The sequence below is a fragment of the Cololabis saira genome, chromosome 4 (assembly GCF_033807715.1).
Source record: "Cololabis saira isolate AMF1-May2022 chromosome 4, fColSai1.1, whole genome shotgun sequence".
In the NCBI taxonomy this organism is placed as follows: domain Eukaryota; kingdom Metazoa; phylum Chordata; class Actinopteri; order Beloniformes; family Belonidae; genus Cololabis; species Cololabis saira.
In genome coordinates, this window is record NC_084590.1 from 13,016,142 (window position 1) to 13,039,140 (window position 22,999).

General features: G+C 37.3%; 1 protein-coding gene across 5 annotated transcripts in view; it reads left to right on the forward strand.

The window, feature by feature from the left end:
- Positions 1-22,999, forward strand: part of gdpd5b (glycerophosphodiester phosphodiesterase domain containing 5b) — a 51,041-nt gene that overhangs the window by 12,990 nt on the left and 15,052 nt on the right. For all 5 annotated transcript variants that reach the window (XR_009782483.1, XR_009782484.1, XM_061718898.1 and 2 more), the window contains exons 2-9: positions 5,021-5,198; positions 14,225-14,328; positions 16,814-16,907; positions 17,052-17,111; positions 17,450-17,548; positions 18,166-18,259; positions 20,167-20,312; positions 22,301-22,383. Coding sequence is in view for 3 of the 5 variants with exons in the window: in XM_061718898.1 (XP_061574882.1) it covers positions 5,082-5,198; positions 14,225-14,328; positions 16,814-16,907; positions 17,052-17,111; positions 17,450-17,548; positions 18,166-18,259; positions 20,167-20,312; positions 22,301-22,383 (797 nt within the window). In the remaining 2 variants the exon portion in view is untranslated. The remainder of the gene's footprint in view (positions 1-5,020; positions 5,199-14,224; positions 14,329-16,813; positions 16,908-17,051; positions 17,112-17,449; positions 17,549-18,165; positions 18,260-20,166; positions 20,313-22,300; positions 22,384-22,999) is intronic.

Below are 22,999 nucleotides of genomic sequence, written 5' to 3' on the forward strand. Positions count from 1 at the left end.
GATGTAATGACTTGTCTTCACATGTTATGATCACCAATCACATCCCTTGCGGGCAAGTTCTGACGCCACATGGTTCATCAGTGTCCTCATAGTTACTCAGTATCTCAATAAGCAGATCATTCAGAAGTGACAGGGATTGGAAGTAATATTTGTCCAATATCGGTATGTTTTAACAATAAGTGACGCTTTATTGTTATATGGTTTCTATATTGCTTTTATAAACTTATATTCATGTTGGACTAGGACTTCTCAGCTAAAAGTTTCACAATATCAAATAAAAAAACATGCTCACCCCAATACTTGTTTAAAAGAAAAAAGAAAGATCTGGCAAAAATCCAATTAAATGCGTCTGCCTGTTTTAACAAATGAAATTATGAACAACAGTTATTGCTTTGAATTTTATTTTGCACAATTTGTACACAACACAATCCTCTCAAGTGGCATGACAGTTGTGTATATTGTAAGAAAAGAAGACCATTAACAATGTTTAATTTCTTATTAATGGATGGCCTTTAGTCCAGCTTATGTGCGACCCGGCCTCTCCTTCAGTTCCCTGGTCAAAAAAAAGTTCGATTGGAAACTGCTGAAGCATTTCCTCCCCCACAGACTGTTTTCTCTCTTGCTGTGCTTTTGATTGAAGGAAATGAGGCAGCAGAAAAGAAAATGACAAGCTTTTTATAGAGGGTTTATAAACTCTTTTTCTCCTCTTGTTCACCCTAGTTCAGATACCGTGTGACAACTTGCTTACTTCCCTTTTGGAAGCTTTGATCACTTGTTGACTTTCCATGAAGGAAATAAAGGAGAGGATGTGACAGACAGGCTTGGCTGGACAGGGTTAGGATATGCACATTGATACTATATTTATTTCTTATAATTCTGATGTGCAGCTGAAGATAAGGAAAATTGTGACTCCTGGCTTTGTGTCAAATCCAGGTTTCAACTTTAGTGGCTCAGTTTCTGTTTCTGCATCATTGTAAGTCTTTGTGCCAGTTCCATGCAGCAGACAATGATGAAGATGACAATTACAATGATGCCATTTCTGTTTTAACTGGAATTAGGGGTGTCTCATTATTATTGAAGTATAATGCTGCAACTGCAAAGTTGTTTATTCTTTTACAATTAATTTACTTGCATCTTTGAGCTTGTGCAATTTTCAAGCTATTTTTTGTTAACTGCTTTTAAATTATGACTTGTTAGGGCAAGTACAGTTATAAACTGGTTATCCAACTTTTTTTTTTCTTTGATGTTGGCTGTTGATCTGTATTAGCTTACTTTTTTTTGTATTAGCACTTTGTACGCAGTCTAAGGACTATGTGCCCAAGGCGACTTTCCCTTTGGTATGAATAAAAACAAATCATTAGATTGCAGTTTTGTCTTCACAGGGTCATATTTTGCTAATGGACTTTTTAAATCATACAAAACGACATCAGGCTAACAATGGTATTCATTTGCACTGATTATCTTTATGTCTTTATGCATTCAAACCAGGTGAATGGGGCTTATAACTATAGTAGAAAATGAGGAAGCCTTCAGTTTCAGGGGGACCCTTTTGTAGCTTCAGTGCTGCTCTGCCTAATTATAACACAAATGAAATATAACATTACAAGGATGTTTTTAAATTCACTGAAATTTAACATGATGTGGGCTTACTGTCTTTGAGCAGGCGAGAGACTATTTCACTGACATAAATGGAAATTTGGATTTGAGCAAGTTGCAACATAAACCAGACTTTGCTGTTACAATAGTGAGGTATTTCCTAGGCTCAAACACACCTCCAATGTATTTTTCCTCTTATACTTTTAGGAGGGAATTGATGACTGGCAAACAATACTAGGACCTACTAATACAGCGGATAGTGGTATTTTTGCAAAGTATTGGTAAAGGGCACAGATTAGATTATTCACCTATTTTCTTTCAATTTTCAACTGATTGATGTAATGAGTAGGGATGAACTTCTTTCTTATGCTTTAATTACCCATTTTACAGGTGATCTTCAACACAATAATAGTTTAATACTGATTTTGAGCTTTCTGTTTTCTATGTCTTTATTCAACATTCAACATTCACAGTGCTGAAGAAAATAATGAAACTTGTAGATCTAATAGTTAATTGAAACTACTTTAGTAGCAAGCCCTCCTTGGGTGTAGGGCAGAGGAAACCTGGGCCGGTCACCAGTTCGTGGCAGACCCCTTTGGAGGAAATGTAATTTAGGGGAAGAAATCTTGAATGATTGTAATCAGAGGTTACTTAAATGTTTTCAATTTCATTTATATAGCATCTATTACAATACAAGTTGTCTCTAGACACTTTTCAGAGACCCAGAACATGTGTCAGAGCAAATAGGTGTTTAGTGAAATCCTATACTCATTTAAAAAAGAATGAGCAAAGTCACAAAAGCAATGTTTGTGTTTCCACATAAATGGCTAGATTATTTAGGGGGGAAAGCTTTGATTGCTGAAGTGCAAAGACATTGCATTCATAATTGGTGGAACAAGGTCATGTGGTCTGAGTCCAGATAGTGTGATCGATGCATCAAGATGAGAATGGCAGATGAAATAATGCATTCATCTTTCCTAGTGGCAACCGTGAAAGCCATGTGGGGTTAGTATTTTGATGGAGTGTTGCTTATTTTAATCAGGAGTGGGTTCAGCAATGATATGTATTGCAAAAATGAGGTCAGCTGACTATACACTGAATCGCTAGATTTTCCATCAATAGGTTTTTTTTTGTTTTGTTTTTTTCTTCTCCAGGATGTGATGTGAGGATTCATGGGGCGGACCTTGTGAAAGACTGATTTAATAAAGTTAATTTTGTCTATGGATATACAATTCAAATTTGCTAATTCTTTTTGTCCGACAAACATTTTTTAGGTTTTTTAATTACCTTACATGTTTTGGCGATTCCTTTGCTTTCATCAGTCACACGATGAAGAAGATCTGACAGGTGAGTCACGCCTCCCTTCATCAGCTGATAAATGACGGGTCAAAAACACCATCTTGTCACTCTGATGAAGGCAAAGGAATCCCCGAAACATGTCAGGTATTTAAACAACCTAAAAGAATTGGCAAATTTAAATTGTGAAAGCCTGGTTTAGGAAGCAGGAATCCTTTTCACTTTTGAGAATCTTCTTTCTGAGATGGCAGGATGCATTCAAAGCGATCATTTTAAATAACATTAAAATGTTATGATGATACAAGTAAACTAAATTGATACCTACCCAGCATATGGATTGTGCCCATTAAAATTACATCTTTTGTGTGCTGTCACTATAAATTATTGGTTTAACTCTTGCTTTCATTTGACATGAACAAGCATGCAGAGATTTTTGTTTATCACTGACACTGGCAGGTGATCATTTTTAATTACGATGCAAATATCATCCCTTAAGCAGCTACAAAACGAGAAGATTTATTCCGAAGAGACATCCGGTCATATACTATCATTATTATGCCAGTTGTCAAACAATGCTAGATCTGAATAGTTCAAGTACTCATTCATGTTTGCACGACAGCTTGGTGTTTTGAAGTGTATTTGTGCAACAGACTGTGATTGGTGAACACACCTGCGTCATTGTATTTGGCCAAGGGCCAGTCATAAAACGTATCTGCATTTATCAGGTCTGGGCTTAGTATAGTTTTGTTTTTGGTATCAGTAGGTTGTTAAGGCACACCTGTACGGATTAAAGTTTCCGATAACGCTGCACATAGAGTATGTTTTTTTCTGTGCCTCTCTCTTTGACTAATAACCCTGTGTTTTCACTGAAACAGGAGTTTCATATTATATACTCTGCTTATGGATTGATGGGTCAGTCATTAAAATCATTTGAAAAGTTGCATTTAATTGTTTTTCTTTCTCTCAAATGTTTTTGCTGGACAGCATAACATTTAACACCTTTAATTTGCCTGTGAAGCCTCATTGCACAATGAATGTTGAGCTTTGAGTTCCTGTTGGAGTGAATCAGATTCATTACACCCTAGGGTCATGCCTCCCCTCCTCAGTGCAGTTTTACTAATAACAGGAAACACGGTCACTGCTGCAGATGCTAATTAGCAGTTGTCCAGAACGTGATGCAGCTTGATTATAGCAGCAGCTGATATTTATGTTTAGCAGCTGCAGCAGCAGCACAACAAGCACCATCATGTCCATGGAAAGTGAGATAATGTGATAACAGTCAGCGGTGCTTTATATTATTTTTGTTGTCATGGCTGATTACAGAGCCTCCATGCTGAATCAGCAGGGACTCAGTGGGAGAACTAAGCTATAACTCTCATTATTCAAACTCAATACAGCCTGGTATTTCCTAACTAGTTTAATAACAATGCCTTAGACGGGCAATAAATACCTGCTGATTTTTTTTTTAAATTCTTATGTATACTGGTGCTCTGGAGCTGCAATGATGATTTTATAAAAAAAAAAAACATAATTACTTTCTATTGAAGACATTTAATTGTGCTGCTACTCGCACAGATGAGGATATATATTGGTTCACCTTTATGGTCATGATACTGAGTAAATGTAGTAACTGAAGACTTGATCACAGCAGCAAGAATGACAACTTACAAAATTGTGATGGTTAATGAAAGTGAGGAAAATGAAGTGAAATGATGATACCCCTTTCCCAACATGATTGTTATCATTTGATTATAAGTTATCCAGTAAAATGGTATTGCCATATTATCCTGTTTGATTTATGCCACATTTTGGTCAGGACACACACTATGTAATCTATTGTTTCTCAAATAACTGCTGCTCCAAACCTATTTCAATTGTAGGGTTCGTTTTGTTGACGATGTTTTATGAAGGCTTCTTACACTTGTAATTGTAAACAAGGTACTTGAAACAATGTCTTTTAAACGTAATGCTTTTTGTTGGAGGCATGGAGCCGGCCAGCATGTGTTTTCTGTCAGGCTTGTTACAGAAATGGCTAAATGGTCAGTCAGCTATCCTCCGTAATGAGTATGATCACAGCAATTGGTAAGTTTGTTATTTCAAAATAAATGTTCTTTCTGTTTCCCTACAGGATACTTTGTAGCCAGTGTGATGTTAGCTCTGGCTCTAGAAGCAGGACTGACTAAAGGAGCATGGTGAAACACCAACCCCTCCAGGTCTATGAGCGGCAGCTGTGTTTGTCATGTATCACTGGGGTCTATGGTTGCCGATGGAAACGCTATCAACGTTCCCATGATGACACGACTAAGGTGAGAAGGGGTTAAAGGCTTGTCTTTTTGTTTGTTTGTCATCCCTTTTCATTCACTTTACTCAAAATGGAATAAAAAGACTCAATTAAAGCTATTCCTGGCATGACATTACACTTTTATTTTAGTGCCACTAACCTTTGAGGAATCGTGTATACAGTTTCTAGTCAAGTGCACATATACCTCTAATATACCTCTGTCTTCAGCAGCCAGTTTCTCAATGCACTATTAATGACATGTGACTGGCCTCCCAGCATCATATATCTAGTGTTACAGTATATTGTATACGACTCGCCTTTTCAATGGGAGAGAGGCTTTTTAAAGGTTAGATTTTAATACCACATGTGTTTTTACATCTTCACATCAGCTACCACCTTCATTTTTGATCAAATGTAAAAAAAAAAAGAAAATCAGGGAAGCTATTATTTTGATATCGTTCTAAGCGTTTTCACAGCTATGAGTGACAAGATAATGTGTGAAATAGATTTATTTTTTAATCACCTAAACATATTACTAAGTAAAACATATAAAACTCTCCTGCAACTTGTTTTTAGCACAAATTCTTGTACTTCTCCACATACACTTAGGCGGTAGAGTTTCTTAATATTTTCTTACCTCTCATTAGGTGCATTCAAAGAATAGTAATTTTGGACAAATAATGCCTTTACTTGGTTGTCCCTGATTCCATAACCCTCTTAACTTTGAACATTATAGCGTTTCTTATCAGTCACCCCCTACATTCTTCACTTTTCCAATTCGTCTTCCTGTCATAGTGCGAGTGCTTGTTTGAAAACGTTGCAGGTCATACCACAAGTTTCCTGCAGCCTTGTACTGACGTCACTTTTATCAGTGTCTGCAGAATGATACAATTAAATACATATTCAGAAATAGTCTTTTAGCAAAAGTTGGATTGATCTAAACACATGTATGGTTTGGATCCTTTGATTATCAAGAATTAGACACGTGCTGGGATAAGTCTTATAGCCTATTTGCCCTGTCCTTTGTTTCAGCTATTTAGGAAGGACACACAGGTTATGTTGCTGCAACACACTCAGACACGAACTCACATGTATTCAGACACTGGACTCAATTATTTATTTATACCCGCATACCATACAGTAGGACAGCACAAACCCAGGACACAGACAATAACTGTGCCACATGGCAATATTCAGGTCCACTGAGGAGAGCATATATATTACATTAAACCCAGTTGAGGGGTGTGTGGGTGTGTTTGTGTGTTTAGGGACGCAAATAACACAGGCAGCTCAGAGTACCACCTTTTCATACCAAAGTATAGCTCAGTGCAGGTATATGGATTTTTTTTTTCTCTCTCTCCTGTTTATAGGAAACTGGACACCACATCTCTGTTTCCTCTTGGAATTGGTTTTCTTTCAGGCAAAGTGATAGAGTAGTGTCAAGTCAGCATTCTTTCACTGCTCATCCCGTGCTTTGACTCTGTGGATGCCGCTCGCTCATGTGAATGAGTTCAAGGTTTTCCTTCATGTACCTTCTTATTAACCCATGTAAATGTGAATATCATTCCACCAGTGTTCACACGTTTTTCTTTTTTTTTTTTTAACAAAAAGGGAAAAGAAGACGTTATCCTCCCTGTTTACCAATGCTTTGATTCTTGTGTGAGGAGCTTATAGGCAGGCGCATGTATGCTGCAAGCTGCAGTCTCTTTCCTTTCAGCTGATCCAGTAAAATATTTTTCCCCATTTGTATTTGTCATTGTTCACATCAGAGTGAGCCACAGGGGTTTCTTTTAGAATATACAATCAATAAACAATAGCTTACTGCTCTCAGTAATTATCAAATATTTTTATATATTGTGGTATTATTTCTATTTCTTGAGAATGAGGAAAGTCTGTATACACAATGAATTTAATTTGGAGTCTTGGATTGGTGAAATTATTTGGCTTTATGTGTCCGTTTGTTGGATTGTGTGCTAGAAGAAGAGTGAGAATACATCTACCATATTTGTCGTTGATGTGAGTTGATGTCGTATAAGACTGAATCTTTAACGATTCCTGTAAACAAACTGTGACCATTCAAGGACACGTATCAGGTACATGTAACTGGATCTGAGCAAAATCAAAGGAGCATGAGAACTAAAAATCTCACTTTGAAACAAATGTTGGACTCATTCCTAATCTGCATGTAGATAATGCATTTTAATTCCCTTTTTTTCTTGATTCGCCTATGAGTCATTCAGACTGGCTGTCTTTAATGGAGCTGCGTCTCTGTGTTCAAGGTGCTTTGTAGGAAGATGGCACACGTCATGCAGTGCAAGGCGATCTGGCCTCTCAGTAATAATTGAGGGTATTTCCATTTAGCCTCTCTTCTATTCAGACACACAAAGGCTTCAAAAATAGAAGCAAAGTTGTTCCACCTTCATAGGACATTGATCTCGTGGTCTCATTTAGCCAAACCTTTGAAATATTGGAGAAAAACTAGAATTGGATGTTGCTTAATTAGAAAAAGCGGTAGGGAAGGGGACTTTATATAAATGCATAAAGTTGTTTAATTTGCTCTGTGGAGCAGCAGTTTAAATTTAAAAAACGAGAGTTCAAAAGTGTAGGTGCCCATAGGTTTATTTGTTGTAAGAGAAGTTTCCTTCTCTTATTGTTAAAGCCTTATAGCCATACTTACAACAAATCAGTAATAATCTGTTTTTTTTCTTCTTTATTTTCATTAATGCATTTATGATTGCATTCTGTAATGGCTGGTAATTTGTTTCCCCATTTTACATGAAACAGTTATACCAGATGCTCAAATATAAACCGTTTGTTGTCCTAATAGTATAAACTCTTCATCTGCTGTTTGCTCAAAAAGTAAGAACTCTTGGAGTAAATGAAGTTCAAGTCTGTAAAGGATGAGGGACTTATATGTTGCTTAACTCCAACATCAGTGCAACCAGATTAATAGGTAATTTATCTGAAACTTTGAGGGAAAGATTCATGGGACAATGAATGTGACTGTGTGAGGTTGGTTGTCGTGTCTCTGTGTGTCCATGTGATGCTCTGGCAACTGTTAGGTGTACCTCACTTCTCATCTGATAAGAGCTAGGATAGACTGCTCCGTTGTGACTCTGAGATGGGCGGGTGGATGGATGGATGGATAAATCGATTGTTGAATTACGGCCACTTTTTTTAGTACAATTTACAGTGCAGATGGTTGGTTTGCAAATTGAACACACTGGAAAGGATTCAGACTGGCTCTCGTATAGATAATTCAATGAAAGGAAGTCTATGCACTTTCTGGCCAGTTGGACCTTCCTGTGATTGCAGAACTCACATCTCGAGTTCAGCTTAAGAACCCCTCTGTTGATCTTGCATTTGCAAGAAACAACAACCAGAAGTGAAAATTAAGAAGGAGATATTTTCACTGCTGACTGGTTGTTCACATTTGTGAAGGTTAAAGGCTCTTTCTTTCCCTCTCTCTCGCTCTCCCTCTCTCCCCCTCCCTCCCTCTGGTGATATGGTTGTCCTATAAAGTAGTGCACCACAGCTATTAAAATGCCAAGGCCTTATCTGGATATGCTCTGGAACGTGTCAAGAGACTGAAGTGATAAGTCCAGTAAAGATGGAGACGAAAAGAGAGCCATGTGATGTTCTGTCTCCTAGGAAGAGGAGCCAAGAGGAAGAGCATTTTCTCCCTGTATTTTATGCATGTATTCATCTTTGGCATCAAATTGAAAATCAGAGGCATCCCACAGTCTTGGCATGTGGAGATGGCCAGCAGCATACTGAGTCTACACTGACGTGATCTGGCTAAGAATGGTATCATCAATGTGCAATACATATATGTTCTTAAATCAGAGATATAATGTTAGTAGTAATCTTATCTCAGATCCATATTAAATCATTGCTTACTTTACATATCAAATGCAAATTTTAAGAAAATAAAGCTCGTCATATGCCTTGTCTAAGTAATCATACAGCATCTATTTTCTTATTTAAATATACCGTACTGTCTGTGTTTGTCTGTGCAGTTCTGAACTGTGTTGTAGAGAAGCTGCTGAGGATGATTGATTACTATCCCATGTGTGGCGTCATGTTGTAGCCTAGATTCAGAACCATGGAAAGAGAACAACAGACTCAGTCATGTGGGTAGTTGGTTTTCGGCCTCACAGGGAAAAGTAGGGCAAATGGATTAGGCCTGGGCGATAAACCAAAAATATTTACCATTATCGACATTCACCGCGATGACCAGCGTACATTTTCCCATAATTAAAAAATGTATGAAAAATAAATAAAACGTAGTTTTGTCTGTGTATGCCGATAGGCTTTTTTTGTTATTTATTTATCGATAACGATAAATGCATGTTATCATGTATTTATCGTTATCGAGGTAAAACTGACCAATTTATCGTGACATTGATTTGAGGTCATATCGCCCAGCCCTAAAGTGGATATCAGAAATCTATGGATTATAGAACCAATATTTCTTATTGAGTGCTTAGAAGATTAATAGTTACCCTAAAAAGTAATTAGTAATCCCCCCCATGCCTGTCCAGCTACAATGGGAGTCTACCAGCGTCTGCTAACCACGCCCACACACAGTAACAGCCAATCAGTGTCCACTTCCAGGTGGGACTGACCATCGTTTCCACCCACAACTCAAGCACAAGAAGCCCACCGCACAAACACAGATTTCACAATAAAGGCAACTCGCAAACAGAAAAAGTAAAATTAGTGATTAGAAAATAGATTAAGTGAAAAACATAATGTGCTAAATATGCCTGTAATTAATTAATCGCAATTAACACACTAATTTGACACCCCAAGTTAAAATATGATTATGTTTTGGAACTGCAGATTTGGAGCTTTAAAAGAGATGTTTATCCCAACTTACCACTGGGGTTGTAAAATGTTTCTCGTTTCATTTACTTTTTTCTTTTACTCCGTTTCATGACTAAACTTCATCTTGTTCAAAAGATATTAGAGCTCAATTGGTCTCTGTTCCCAAATTTAGTTCCAGCAAGAAGTTTAGGTGTTTGAGGTGACTTTGAAAGTGATTCTTAAAACTTAAACTTCATAAGGACATTGTTGTAGATAGATGGAACAATCCAATAATCTTTTAATAAGCCCATTATTGGTTTCAAATTGAATCTGTTGTATTGGACTTTCTTGGCTATTAAAGGCAAATAAAAAAATTCCGACAGAAGGTCACTCAGGAAATAAAGAGTCATGTAGGTTTTTATTAAAATACTGCTTGTATCTCCTGTGACGTGTCCATTTTCCTTTCATATCTGCTTTTTCTAAGTGTGACATAAGTCTACAACCTCTGATAAAGTGGCTAGTCAGTGGTCATAAGAGAATACTGTCACACATATTTTTGTTAATTATTCTTCCTTCCTGTGCAGTCATTAATTAGACTGCAAAAAAAAAGCACTCCCACTATAATAGGACTGTGGCACTTTATAACTGAACGGATTAGTTTTTTGCAGAAATTGTGCATTTGTTCCTTTCTAGTATTAGTGAGTCAGCAACTTGAATACTTTAGTTACAAATAGATGGCCAAGCTGATATTTTGTATTTGTTATGATATACTGTAGCCAATTCATCCCATAGCAACTTTAAAGTGTTCTTTCTGTTGCATCCATTTTTTTCAGTTGCTCCAGTACTTTCTGTAATTATAAAATTATATATTTGATCTTTTGTTCTACAGTTGTATAAATGGCATTATTGACTCATCTATTTTTTTTTCCAAGTTATTTGAAATATCTTTGAGAGAAAAACAGGACATGCGTCTTTCTTTTTTTTTCTAAAAGATCATGTGAAATATTAGAGAATTACTGGAGGAAAGTCAAGGCCAAACATGAATGATTGTTCCTATCCTCTGCTCAACAAACACCCAAGGCTCGTGGGTGGACTCTGATGGATTTCTGTTGCACTGTCGGTCCATGCCATGTGGTCCTGTGAATAAAATGCCAGCCATGCAGAAACTTGATGCGATGTCATCAAGACAGGCCAAGTCGTATCAGGCTGCTCAAGCTTTGCTGCCAAGCAAGGTGGGAAACAGGAAGAGAGTATCAGGACATGTAAGCCTTTTGTAAGCAATAGCATGAATAGTGCCAGTAAATTATGATGATGATTTTAGTTATTAGTTCTTTGGTTGTCATATTCAAGACAAAGTAGCAGTGGGACCTAAAAGGGAAAGTGGAGATATCTTTAACAGCACCGTGACAGCTCTCTCTGGGTTGCCTAATGTTATTCAGAGGAATGGAGGAGATGACAGTTGAGGGAGAGGGAGAGAGGACGGAACAATGTCCCCTCTCTGGAGCAAGGTCGGATCTCCCAGGTGTTTCCAGCTAATAATTAAGGGCCACGGGAACCCCAGTCAGCGCTTTCTCATCAAAGTTATGTCTCTCATTAGACGTCTTCGTTTTTTTCTTTTTTTTTTTTTGGTAACAAGAATGCATCTTATTCATTCCTTGCATGCCGTAAAAACAGGGTTTTTAATTTTAGTAAATGTCTGTACAGTGTAACAATGCTGTTTCTCTATAGATGGTAACTGCTTGAAGTATTTTCTAAAGAAAATGTATTCAAAGATTACTTTCTTCCTTGTACAGAGAGGCCTGTGCAGCCGTTGTTATGGTCAGGTCAGGTGGACTTTCTCACCTTGGTATTACTTAATCTGTTGGATGTGATAACATGGGTGATATTGATCTGATCCATGGCACTCGGCGTCAGAACATTCAGCTTGATATCCTAAGGTTGCTTAAACAAGGAATTTTATCTTAATACTGCAGTGAACATGGTGGCCATAAACATGTGATTTGATAAAAACATAGTAACACACTGGCTGATTTCCCAGTGTGCAGAGTTCACTTAAAGTGACAGGTGTGTTTCCGCTTCAAGAAAAGGTCAAAAGGTTCCTGTCGCAGATGCAACAAGCTAAATTTCAAACCACGAGCACCTGGACCTTAAATGACAGGAGCTAAAAGATTATTTCAGCCCTGTGCTAGGTTCATGGTAGATTAGACAAACTAAGTGAGGTGAAGTGTAATGCTTTTCCATGTCACCCAACACTGGAGTGTTGTCTCACAGCAAGAAGCACACTTAAAATAGATTTACCCAGATTCTGTTAATGTTGCACATTCATGGATTTTGTGTGTTTCCTTTGTGGATTAGAGCATATTTGCTATTAACAAATAAAGGATTAATGGTTTGGTGCTCAGAGTAATTGCTTTTATTTATATACAGTGCCTTGTGAAAGTATTCACCCCCCTTCATGTTTTACGTATTTTATTATATAACACCCTTTAGTTCAATGTGTTGTTTTTTTATGTGATGGATCAGAACACAATAGTATAAGTTGGTGAAGTGAAATGAGAAAAATATGTACATAAAACAATTTTTTAGAAATGGAAAAATGTATGTTTTCTTCCTCCTAAAGTCAATACTTTGTAGATCCACTTTTTGCGGCAATCACAGCTGAAGTCACTTTGGATAGGTCTATGAGCTCACCACATCTTATTAGCTCCTTCAAGTTGGATGGTTTGCACTTGTGAACAGCAATCTTTACGTCTGACCAAAGATTTTCTATTGGATTGAGGTCTGGGCTTTGACCAGGCCATTCCAACACATTTGCATGTGTCCCATGAAACCACTCAAGTGTTGCTTTAGCAGTGTCTCCTACTGGAAGGTGCACCTCCATCCTAGCCTCAAATCAACCACGTACAGGGTTTGCTCAAGAATATCTCTGTATTTGGCACCATCCATCTTTCCCTCAACCCTGACCAGTTTTCCAGTCCTAGCTGCTGAAACATTCCCACAGCATGATGCTGCCACCACCATGTTTCACTGTGGGGATGGTGTTCTTTGGGTGATGTGTTGGGTTTACACCAAACATAGCGTATTCCTTGATGGCTGAAAAGTTAAGTTTTGATCTCATCAGACCAGAGCACCTTCCTCCATAAACTTTAGGAGTCTCCCACATGCCTTTTTGCAAACTCAAAACATGCCATTTAGTTTTTTGCTGAAAGCAATGGCTTTCTTCTGGTCACTCTGCCATAAAGCCCAACTCTATGGAGCGTACGGCTTATTGTCGTCCTGTGTACAGATACTCCAGTCTTTGCTGTGGATATGTACTCATAGATCATGGGACACTTACATTGCACACAGGTGGACATCGTTTCACTAAACATGTGAGTTCTCAAGTTAATTGATTGCACCAGAGCTTTCTGTGGGCTTCATAACAAAGGGGGTGGATACTAACAAAGGGGATGGAAATTAACTGAAATATTGCAAGCCTTTTATTATTTTAATATTGCTGATTATGGTTTACAGTTTAAGATTAAGATTCCCAGAATATTCTAATTTTTTGAGATAGGATATTTGAGTTTTTTTAAGCTGTAAGCCATACTCAGCAATATTAAAATAATAAAAGGCTTGCAATATTTCAGTTGATTTGTAATGAATCCAGAATGTATGACATTTTAGTTTTTTTTTAAATTGCATTACAGAAAATAAAGAACTTTATCACAATATTCTAATTTTCTGAGACAGTCCTGTATGTACATGCCAATTTTCTTCTTTTTTTTTTTAAATTTCTGAAAGATACTTTTATTTATGTATTTTTTTTCTGATTTCACCTCACCAACTTAGACTATTCAACAAATACAGATTAAAAAAACATTGAACTGAAGGCTGCAGTTTAACAAAAACATTTGCCTTGGTACAAAAGTGCAGAAGCAATCAGGACTTCAATTAGTCAGAATGGTTGTGAGGTTATTAAAAGTCATTCTTGGGTAATGAGCAAAGTGTATAAGGGAATACTCTCTGTACAGAACACTTATCAGGTTAGCACCATGTTTTCACCATGAGAAAGTTTGTGAAAGGTTAATTTAACTTTTTTAATTTCAGAAGATACTTTTTTTAAATTGAAGGTGTGCTTTTACAGTTGGTTGGTTTAACTAAATATCTGTTCTGATTTTTGTTTAACATTTTTAAAAACTATTAGATTCCCAGTGAAAAATGAAAACATTGTATTTTTGTGTTTTATGTGTACAATTAAAGTGGGAGCTGCTCTGGTCCCTCATACTCCTCTTCACCTTCTGTCTGCTGCTCGTCTGGTTCTACTTTTGGTGGGAGGCACATAATGACTACAATGAATTTAACTGGTGAGTATACGACCGACCCAAGAGCTGCTGCCGCTGTGTGTATTCAGGTCAAACTGCAGCCATATGCCTACCAGCAAACTGTTTAGACTGCATACATTCTAGCCATACTTGTTTGCTTGTTGATTTTCTAAATCGCAAGTTTAATCTGTCCTCTGGCCTAATCTGAGCAGAGACCACCCAGCCCGCCACAGATTACACCGTTGCATAACATAGATGCCTTATCCAACATTTCCGGTCTGGTGCATCACCCAGCTCCACATTAACTTGAGCTGGTTTTTGAGATGCACTTAGTTGTGCTACAACAGACGGCATCACAGAAACATGATTAAAAATTCACAGCATTTGTTTTTTGATGCATTTTGAAGCTGAATCTTTTAACATTCTCAAATTCCCAAATATAAATGGTTACAATTATTAAATTGCATAAAATATGAATTGACGAGCAGTTGGAATATGAAGAATATGCGTTTATGCACAAAGCTGTGTTCAGCATCTTTAAGTATTTAAAACCATCAAGTTCTCTGGAGCAAACGGTAAATTAACATTACAACATGGTAAAGATAAAAATGTATGTTGTCTTATTTAAAATGTTGTAGTGTGCGATGGTTATAGTGTTTCTTTTTGTCACATAATTTGGCCTTTTCTGTAGCCTCCTTTCCCTTCCCCCTTTCCTCCTGCTCTAATGTACCTCTGCAAAGTCACCTTCCCCTTCTATTGTTGTCCTTTGTCTCATTTACATTTTTTCATATTTTTCTCTCACTGAAGTGTTACAGTGATGTCTTACTCCCACTTTATTATTCTCTTATGCATGTTTCACTTTTTTTTCAGATTTTTTTTTTCGTGTCAAAATCTTTTGCTTTTCAGATATATTATTTATTTATTTATTTATTTTAAAACCCCAAACAGACATCCACTTCAGTTTTATCAGCAGTGTCATGTGTGTGGTTTTTGTCTGTTTATGTATTTTTTCGGTTGACAGACATTTATCATATTTGTTTAATAGTACATTTCCGGCTTTGCTTCCTGCGTTTTGCCAGAGTTCTTCAGATAACAGAAGCAATGACATCCCTGCTTTGATATTGTATGTTTTAGTATTATAATACTAGATTGTCTCAGACCATCTGCACTATAAATGTATTCAAAAGCCCTCAGTGACCCCACAGTGGCTTTATTTGAATCACTGATGAGGCTTTGCATGTGATTAAAACAGTCTCTAGCTATCTTGGCAAAATACATACTCGGATATTTTTCTCTGCAGCGGAGGCCCTATTTATATACACAACATTTTTATACATGTAACACTTTTAGGCATTATAGCTCATTGTGTGTGGGAGGCTGTTTTTAAAGAAATAGGGAAAAATAACATCTCTTTGTTGCCATTGTTACTATTGTTATTTTCCCGCATACTAAAGCATGAAATGTAAAACAAGCCCGTTGTCAGTAATTTGCCATCGACCTATCAATAACAACAATCACTCCCTGTGGCAGATGTCTCCTCCTTTGAGGGCTAGGGTGTCCAAAAATGGTCCTCAAGGGCTGCTCTCCTGCACATTTTAAATGTTGCTTTGCATCAGCACAGCTAATTTCTGATTAATGGTCATCACCAGCTCATCATCAAGGTCTGCACGAGTCTGTTAGTGACAGAATCATTTGTATCATAGTGTGTTGAATGATGGAAAACATCTAAAACGTGCAGGACGCCGACTTTGGGACACCCCTGTTGTAGGGCGTTCAAGAGCATGTCATATATTTGTCTATAAATAACAGGCTTCTGATTCAGAAACAGCACATCGTTGTTTATCTGTCCCTTCCACATGTTTTGACATTTAAGGTTTCGTTTTCTGTTTCATCTCTTACATCTGAACTATTTTGTTGAGTTCAGATCCAATATTTTAAATGGTGGAAATACTTTCTGTAGTTCTTTTCAAACTGTTATTGCTTTTATAGATGTATTTTCATGGTCATCCTCTGCAAAAAATCCTGTTTCAAAAAGGCCATACCCAGAGTGAAACGTAAATTTAGCGCCTGGAGCAAATCGTTCCACAGTCTAAATGTGATACATTTCAACATAAGATTGCAAAAAACCATGGTGTTTGGATTGGATTCAGTATTACATAGATTAAAACAAACAATTCTGTAGTGGAAATGGATACAGGAAAACTTGTGAGGGCAAAAAGTAATCATACTTCAATGTTACAGCTACAAATGCAACAAAACATTTATCTTTTAAGCTTTGTTGTCAGCAAATTCAGTATTATTAAGAATTGTTATAACTCAATTAATCAGAAATCGTATGCCGCATCAGTTTCTTTTAAAGTCTGATTGCAGTTGTAAGGCGTTGGTTTGTTCTAATGGAGAGAAAGGAAAGAAATTGTTGATTCAAACAGTACAAAAGGTTCATGAACACCCTGTATGTTTCTAAACCTTCATGTGTAAGTGCTCAGGGCCAGAATCATTACTAGCTTTTTTCTTTTTCTTTCTGCAGGTCCCTGTACAACCACTCAGGGGAGTGGAGTGATGGCACTGTTCCCATCCTGGCCACCACCGCTGCTGGCTTCACATATATCACGTTTTTAATGGTCAGTCTCCCAATACTCAGTCAGGAGATGTTGGCAATGTTTGTTTTCCATCAAAATACTATGTTCAAGCAAGCTGAAATGTATCAGCTAGGCTTTTTTAAGTTTCCCCGTGTGATGGTGTGTCTTGTTTTGTTCCCTTTCCAGGTTTTAGCACTTTGCCATGTTGCACTTGGGCAACAGTTGAATTTGCACTGGCTCCATAAGGTAACGTGCCAAATGTGAGCCGTCTCTGTTTGACTGCATGTGTGCGTGTGGGTTAAAGGGAGTGTGATGTAATGTGTGATGGTGTGTGTTTGGGTGAGTGTGCTCATTCATTTCCCATCATCTGAACTTGTCCTGGTAGTACCGGTTCACTTGCAAAAACCCAGTAAATGACCTGCCTGTGTGTAAACTAAATAGTGTCATCAAACACTGGCTAGGGTGTGAAAGGCAGTGGCACTATTTGAGGTTATTCTGTGTTTTTTTTCTTGTCTCTTTTCAAATAACTTTTTTTGTTTTTCTGATTTTCAGTGTTTTTTCTTTCCTCCTTCCCATCTACACAGATAGGAGTGGTTGCTGCTTTGCTCACCACCATTGTTGGGGTAATATCTGTGAATCAAACATGGCGGCAAGAGTGGGACGTTATCCCCATCTCCTTGCAGGTCAGATATATTGATGATTTCCCAAAGCCATAAAGCTAATTTTCACGTAACAATGTAGACCGGTCATAGATTTGTGCTGATACTGAAAGGCTTTTTAATACTGAGATCAAACCTTTTACATGCCTGTGTTGTATCCAATAGTAAAACCCCTCTAGGTTTACTGTGCTAGATGGAAAATGTACTTTGATGTATGTTTTTTTTCCTACATGATAGTGTTTTCAGATTCAGCATTGCAGTGTGTGAAATATGAAATATGTAGTGTTCTGTTGTGACACATTACTTTTCCACATCTGTCCTCGAGTGATTAACAGTTTAATCACTGTTCACTTGTAATTAATATGTCAGTGTGAGACTACTACCAACCAGGAGAGTGTGATTGAAGTGGATGTTCAGTTTGACTCAGACTGAAGCTATTAAAATTGAATACGTCTGCAAATTACAGCTATTATCTCTGAATAGTGTTGCCAGAGCCTCAGTCCCTGATAATGACTGTAATTCCACGGCTCCTTTTCTTCTCTTCTCTACCGTTGATTCTTTTTTTCCTTTGCTCTCTCTTGAATCCACTATTGCATTTCTTTACCTCCGTTTCTGTTTGTTTCATTTCTGCTCCTGCCCAGGCCACAGGTCCTTTCTTGCACATCGGGGCCCTCGCCGCAGTCACGGCACTCTCTTGGATTGTGGCAGGACAGGTCGCCCGAGCAGAGAAACTCAGTATGTGTACTCCTAAAACACAGAATGTGATTTATTCCTCTGCGATGTAACCATCTGTCACGCTGAAGAGGAGCGGTGAATGATTAACGCTATGTAGACTGGAGGCCAGGATCTCCACCCAGGGTGTCCAAGATAACATTCATGTGATCTTATCTTGTTTGGATTATTTTGTCACCAAGTTGAGGATTCTTTCGGGAATTCGGTCGTTGATGTACCAGCTACTGAACATGCTTCTAGATAAAAGAATATTTATAGTTAATGCAGTAAGATATGTAAATCTTTATATGTATTGATATGTACTTATTTTAATCTGAAGATTTTAACATTAAATAGTTTTACTTGAAGTCATTTATGAACAACAGCACAACTGGATGTAACATCTTCTTTATGATTGTGACCATTCTAGGCAAGGCAAATTTATTTATATAGCACAATTCAACACAAGGTAATTCAAAGTGCTTTGCATTGACATTAAAAGCAGCACGACATAATTAGACAGTAAATAACAAATAAGATTGAAAAAATGAAGAAGAAGATGATAAGAAAAGAAGTAAAATAATAAAAAGCACAAGCTGTTAAAAATAAGGGCCGTAGAATTCTAAACAAGACAGTTTGTTCTTGAGTCTTTTTGGATCAAATTTAAAATTATTGAAAGGGATCTTCAGTCATTTACATTTCAGATCTGACTTTTGGGTAGATGTGGGAAGCTCTTGACCGGATCACTCCCACACTGAAGCCACTGTAATGTAGAAAATCAAAGATGTGAGGGTGTGTGTGGGTGTTGGGTTGTGGGTGTTGGGGTCAGTGAAGCCTTATGTGTAGTAAAAGCTGACTACTCAATCCCACCCCAAGGCTGACCTTCAAATGACTGCATTATTGTGTGTGTGAGTGTTTGTGCCTCATTATTCAGAGCATTATGCATGTTGCCCTCGGTGGCCGTGTCATTGATCACTGTGTGTTTACCTGCTGTATCACATTAACTCTTCCCAAAGGTAACACATTTTGACACATCTTGGGGGGGAAAAAAACTGCTGATTGTTTTAGTTTAGTTTTCTGTGCAGATTAAAAAATAAGACTTAATATGTTTGGAAGTTCAGGATGGGAGTTGGGCTACAACTAGATGGACCTAGGCTTTCTTTTTGCTGTGTGCTAACAAGCTGCTTCCTCGAATATTATATTTACGTCACACACAGACGTAACGGTGGTATTGGTTGTTTGATATAACTGTCTGTATGTTTACCTCACAAAAAGCTGATGATGTTGTCGATAATCTTTAACTATGCTGTTTAGGGCTGGGCGATATGGACCAAAAGTCATATCTCGATATTTTCTAGCTGAATGGAGATACTCGATATATATCTCAATATTTTTTCTGTGCCATAATTGGGGTTTCCCCCAAAGCGTTATAGCATAGCATCTCTGTTAGCTTCATTTTTTTCTGAGGCAAACCCTTAAAAAAACAGTCAGTTTTAATACAAAGCCTCGTGCCAAATGTCACACGGGTACATTTATTAACAGAGGTCTGCACAATATCAAAATGTATAAAACAAATGAAATAAAAATAAACTGCCTGCATATATAGAATAAAAATGCTTCTTGAATAAAATAAAACAAATATCCCTTTCCTGCACAACAATTAAATTAAAATACACTGTACAATAACAGGCAGACCTTTCAACTGAGGTTGACAGTTGTGCAAATAACAAAACATTTGTGCAAATCTCAAATAAAACATTCAAGTCAATTTGTCACAAAATAAGCTATATCAAAATCCTATTTTTTTTTTTTTTAAATCGATATAAACGATATTTTCTCGTACCATATCGCGTTTGAAAATATATCGATATATATATTAAAATCTCGATATATCACCCAGCCCTAATGCTGTTGCTGCACGGCCTTGTCAGTGTTCCAGGTGGTGGTCGTCCTGCTGTATCTCGGCGTGTTGATGGGACTCTACGTGATGCCCCTGTACATCACCTCCCCCTGTATCATGGACCCAAGCAACCTAAAACCACGCCCTGATGTGATTGGCCACCACGGAGCAGCCATGGTGAGTCGCTGGATGTCTAAGTTACAAAATCTGGAAAAAACATAATTCTTCTTTCTTTTTTTTTTTTTTTTTTTTTAAACTTCACATTCAGGTAAAAGGATATTAAGGGATCATACACTTTTATCTATCCAGTGCTGGCTTCTCAGTAAGCCACCCACCCAGGGTGTTAAGAGCCATTCTGGTTTAGAGAGGGCACATAAAAATAATGAAGTCCACAGATGTAGCTCAGTTAAAGCGAGGACTTATCTCTGCTAAGTTGTACCGAAGGGATACTGTACATTATGTTCTGCAGTGCCTAAATCAGCCAGCCAAAGACCAAGCCCAACGCATTTTTAGATTTTAAACTTGGCTGTTGAAGCTTCATAGTATGCATCAAAGCCTCTGTTAAAATATGATTTATGGACATTAAAGCACATTTTTGCTTTCTTGCAGTATGTCAAGTATTCATTTAACTATTGTAGAAGTGTTTACCCTCACTACCCTCACCACGTATACCTGATAAAGTGGTGTGTATGTATCTCACCACTTCACCAGGTTTACCAGGTGTACCTAATGATGTGGCCAGTGAGTGTATCTAGTTGGTGCAACATTCGGTTAAAAGTTGCGTAACACACAAGAAATAAATATGATTCCTCAAAACGATTACTCACACTTGTGGGGTATTTCTGTAAAATGTTTGATCATCTCACTGGAATCTAAACTTAGGAGGGGCTTTTCAAAGCTCCGAGGAAAACAAACAACAAAAAATGCTGGGAAAAAGATCACGTAACAAGAATCTTGTTTCCCAGAGTCACTGTATTGATTGTAGCAGCATTCCTACCCTGTTTTTCCCAGTTGGTAGCTGTTCTCACAGGGTCTCAAAGAAAGGGAGTACTCTAGTCAGTGATGTTTTAGCATTGATCCTACATTGATTTGAGTTAAAGAGCAATCCACGGTACAGGCCTTTCTCATCTTACACATTCCTTTGTTTTCAGATGAAGGTTTTTCTTTTATGTTATGCTACTGTTTATTAACTTGAATGAATGAATGAATGAATGAATGAATTGTTTATTTCGGTTACATTACATTATTTGCAATTCAAACTGTGTGTGTGTGTGTGTGTGTGTGTGTGTGTGTGTGTGTGTGTGTGTGTGTGTGTGTGTAAATGGCAAAACACTTTCATACAAGTTTCACACAAAAAATAATAATAAACTCTGTAACCGAAAAAGGAATAGGCTGAAGCCAAAGCTTATATTTGCCTACCCTGTACTTTCCAACAGAAAACCCAGATTATCTGCAATATGAAAAGAAACAAAAAGAGAAATTTCCCTTTAAATTGTTCTGCTTAACCAAATTATACTCCAATCATTTAGCATTGTAATCCTTAATTATTTTACTTTTCAATATTCTTTTAAAATTCAACAGAGATTTACACAGTTTCACTTCATCACTAAGTTGATTCCATAATTTGACTCCCAAAAATGAAACACATCTATATTTAACACTAGTCCTCACACGACATCTTTCAAAGACCCACAGCCTTCTTAAATTATAATTTGTTTCTCTTAATTTAAAGAAATGCTGAAAACAAGCAGGAAGGCTATTATTCTTAACTCGAAACAAAATTTCTAATGTTTTTAAATATACTACATCTATGAATTTTAATATGCATGACTCTACAAATAATTTATTAGTAGTGTCACGATAAGAAACTTTATTTATTATTCTTACAGCTCTTTTCTGGAGTTTAACTATAGGGTCTATATAAGTTCTATACGTATTCCCCCAAACCTCCACACAATATGACATGTATGGCATGATAAGAGAGAAATACAGTACTTTGGAAAACAAGCCATATTAAATGGTGTTTATTAAGCAATTATTTCTTTTTCTATTTTCCATCAGTCACTGTAGGTCCTCCCGTGAGGTTATGAGTGTGGTCATTATTAGAGGACTACAGTATTTGTAATCAGTATCTGTTTGTCTTTTTACTGTGTCGGTGTGCCTAGATTGCGCCAGAGAACACGTTTTGGTCTTTCCAGCAATCTCTGCAAATGAACGTCACTGGACTGGAGGCTGACGTAGCTATCAGGTACACACACGGTTGCCGATCAATACAGAATGGTGATGAAGCCAAACAAATAAAAGGTCATTTAGTGTCTCCTGTCTGGCCACCAGGGAACATCCAAGGTGAGTCCGCGTAGGTCTAATTTTCATGACTCCCGCTTGTTGTCATGAAAAATCAAAATGCTGATTCCTCAAAAACCTCTCCACACTAGTTATGGGATATGCCCACGCCCGACTACATACCGCAGTTGGAACTGGTTTCTTTTCATAATCTACCTCAAATGTTAGTGATTACAGACCAAAATGTTATTTTGCTGCTTTGCATTGTTTATACTATAACATAGGGCTGGGCGATATGGACCAAAAGTCATATCTCTATTTTCTAGCTGAATGGCGATACTCGATATATATCTCGATATTTTTTCTGTGCCTTAATTGGGGTTTCCCCCAAAGCATTATAGCATAGCATCTCTGTTAGCTTCATTTTTTTCTGAGGCAAACCCTTAAAAAAACAGTCAGTTTTAATACAAAGCCTCGTGCCAAATGTCACACAGGTTCCTTTATTAACAGAGGTCTGCACAATATCAAAATGTATAAAACAAATGAAATAAAAATAAACTGCCTGCATATATAGAATAAAA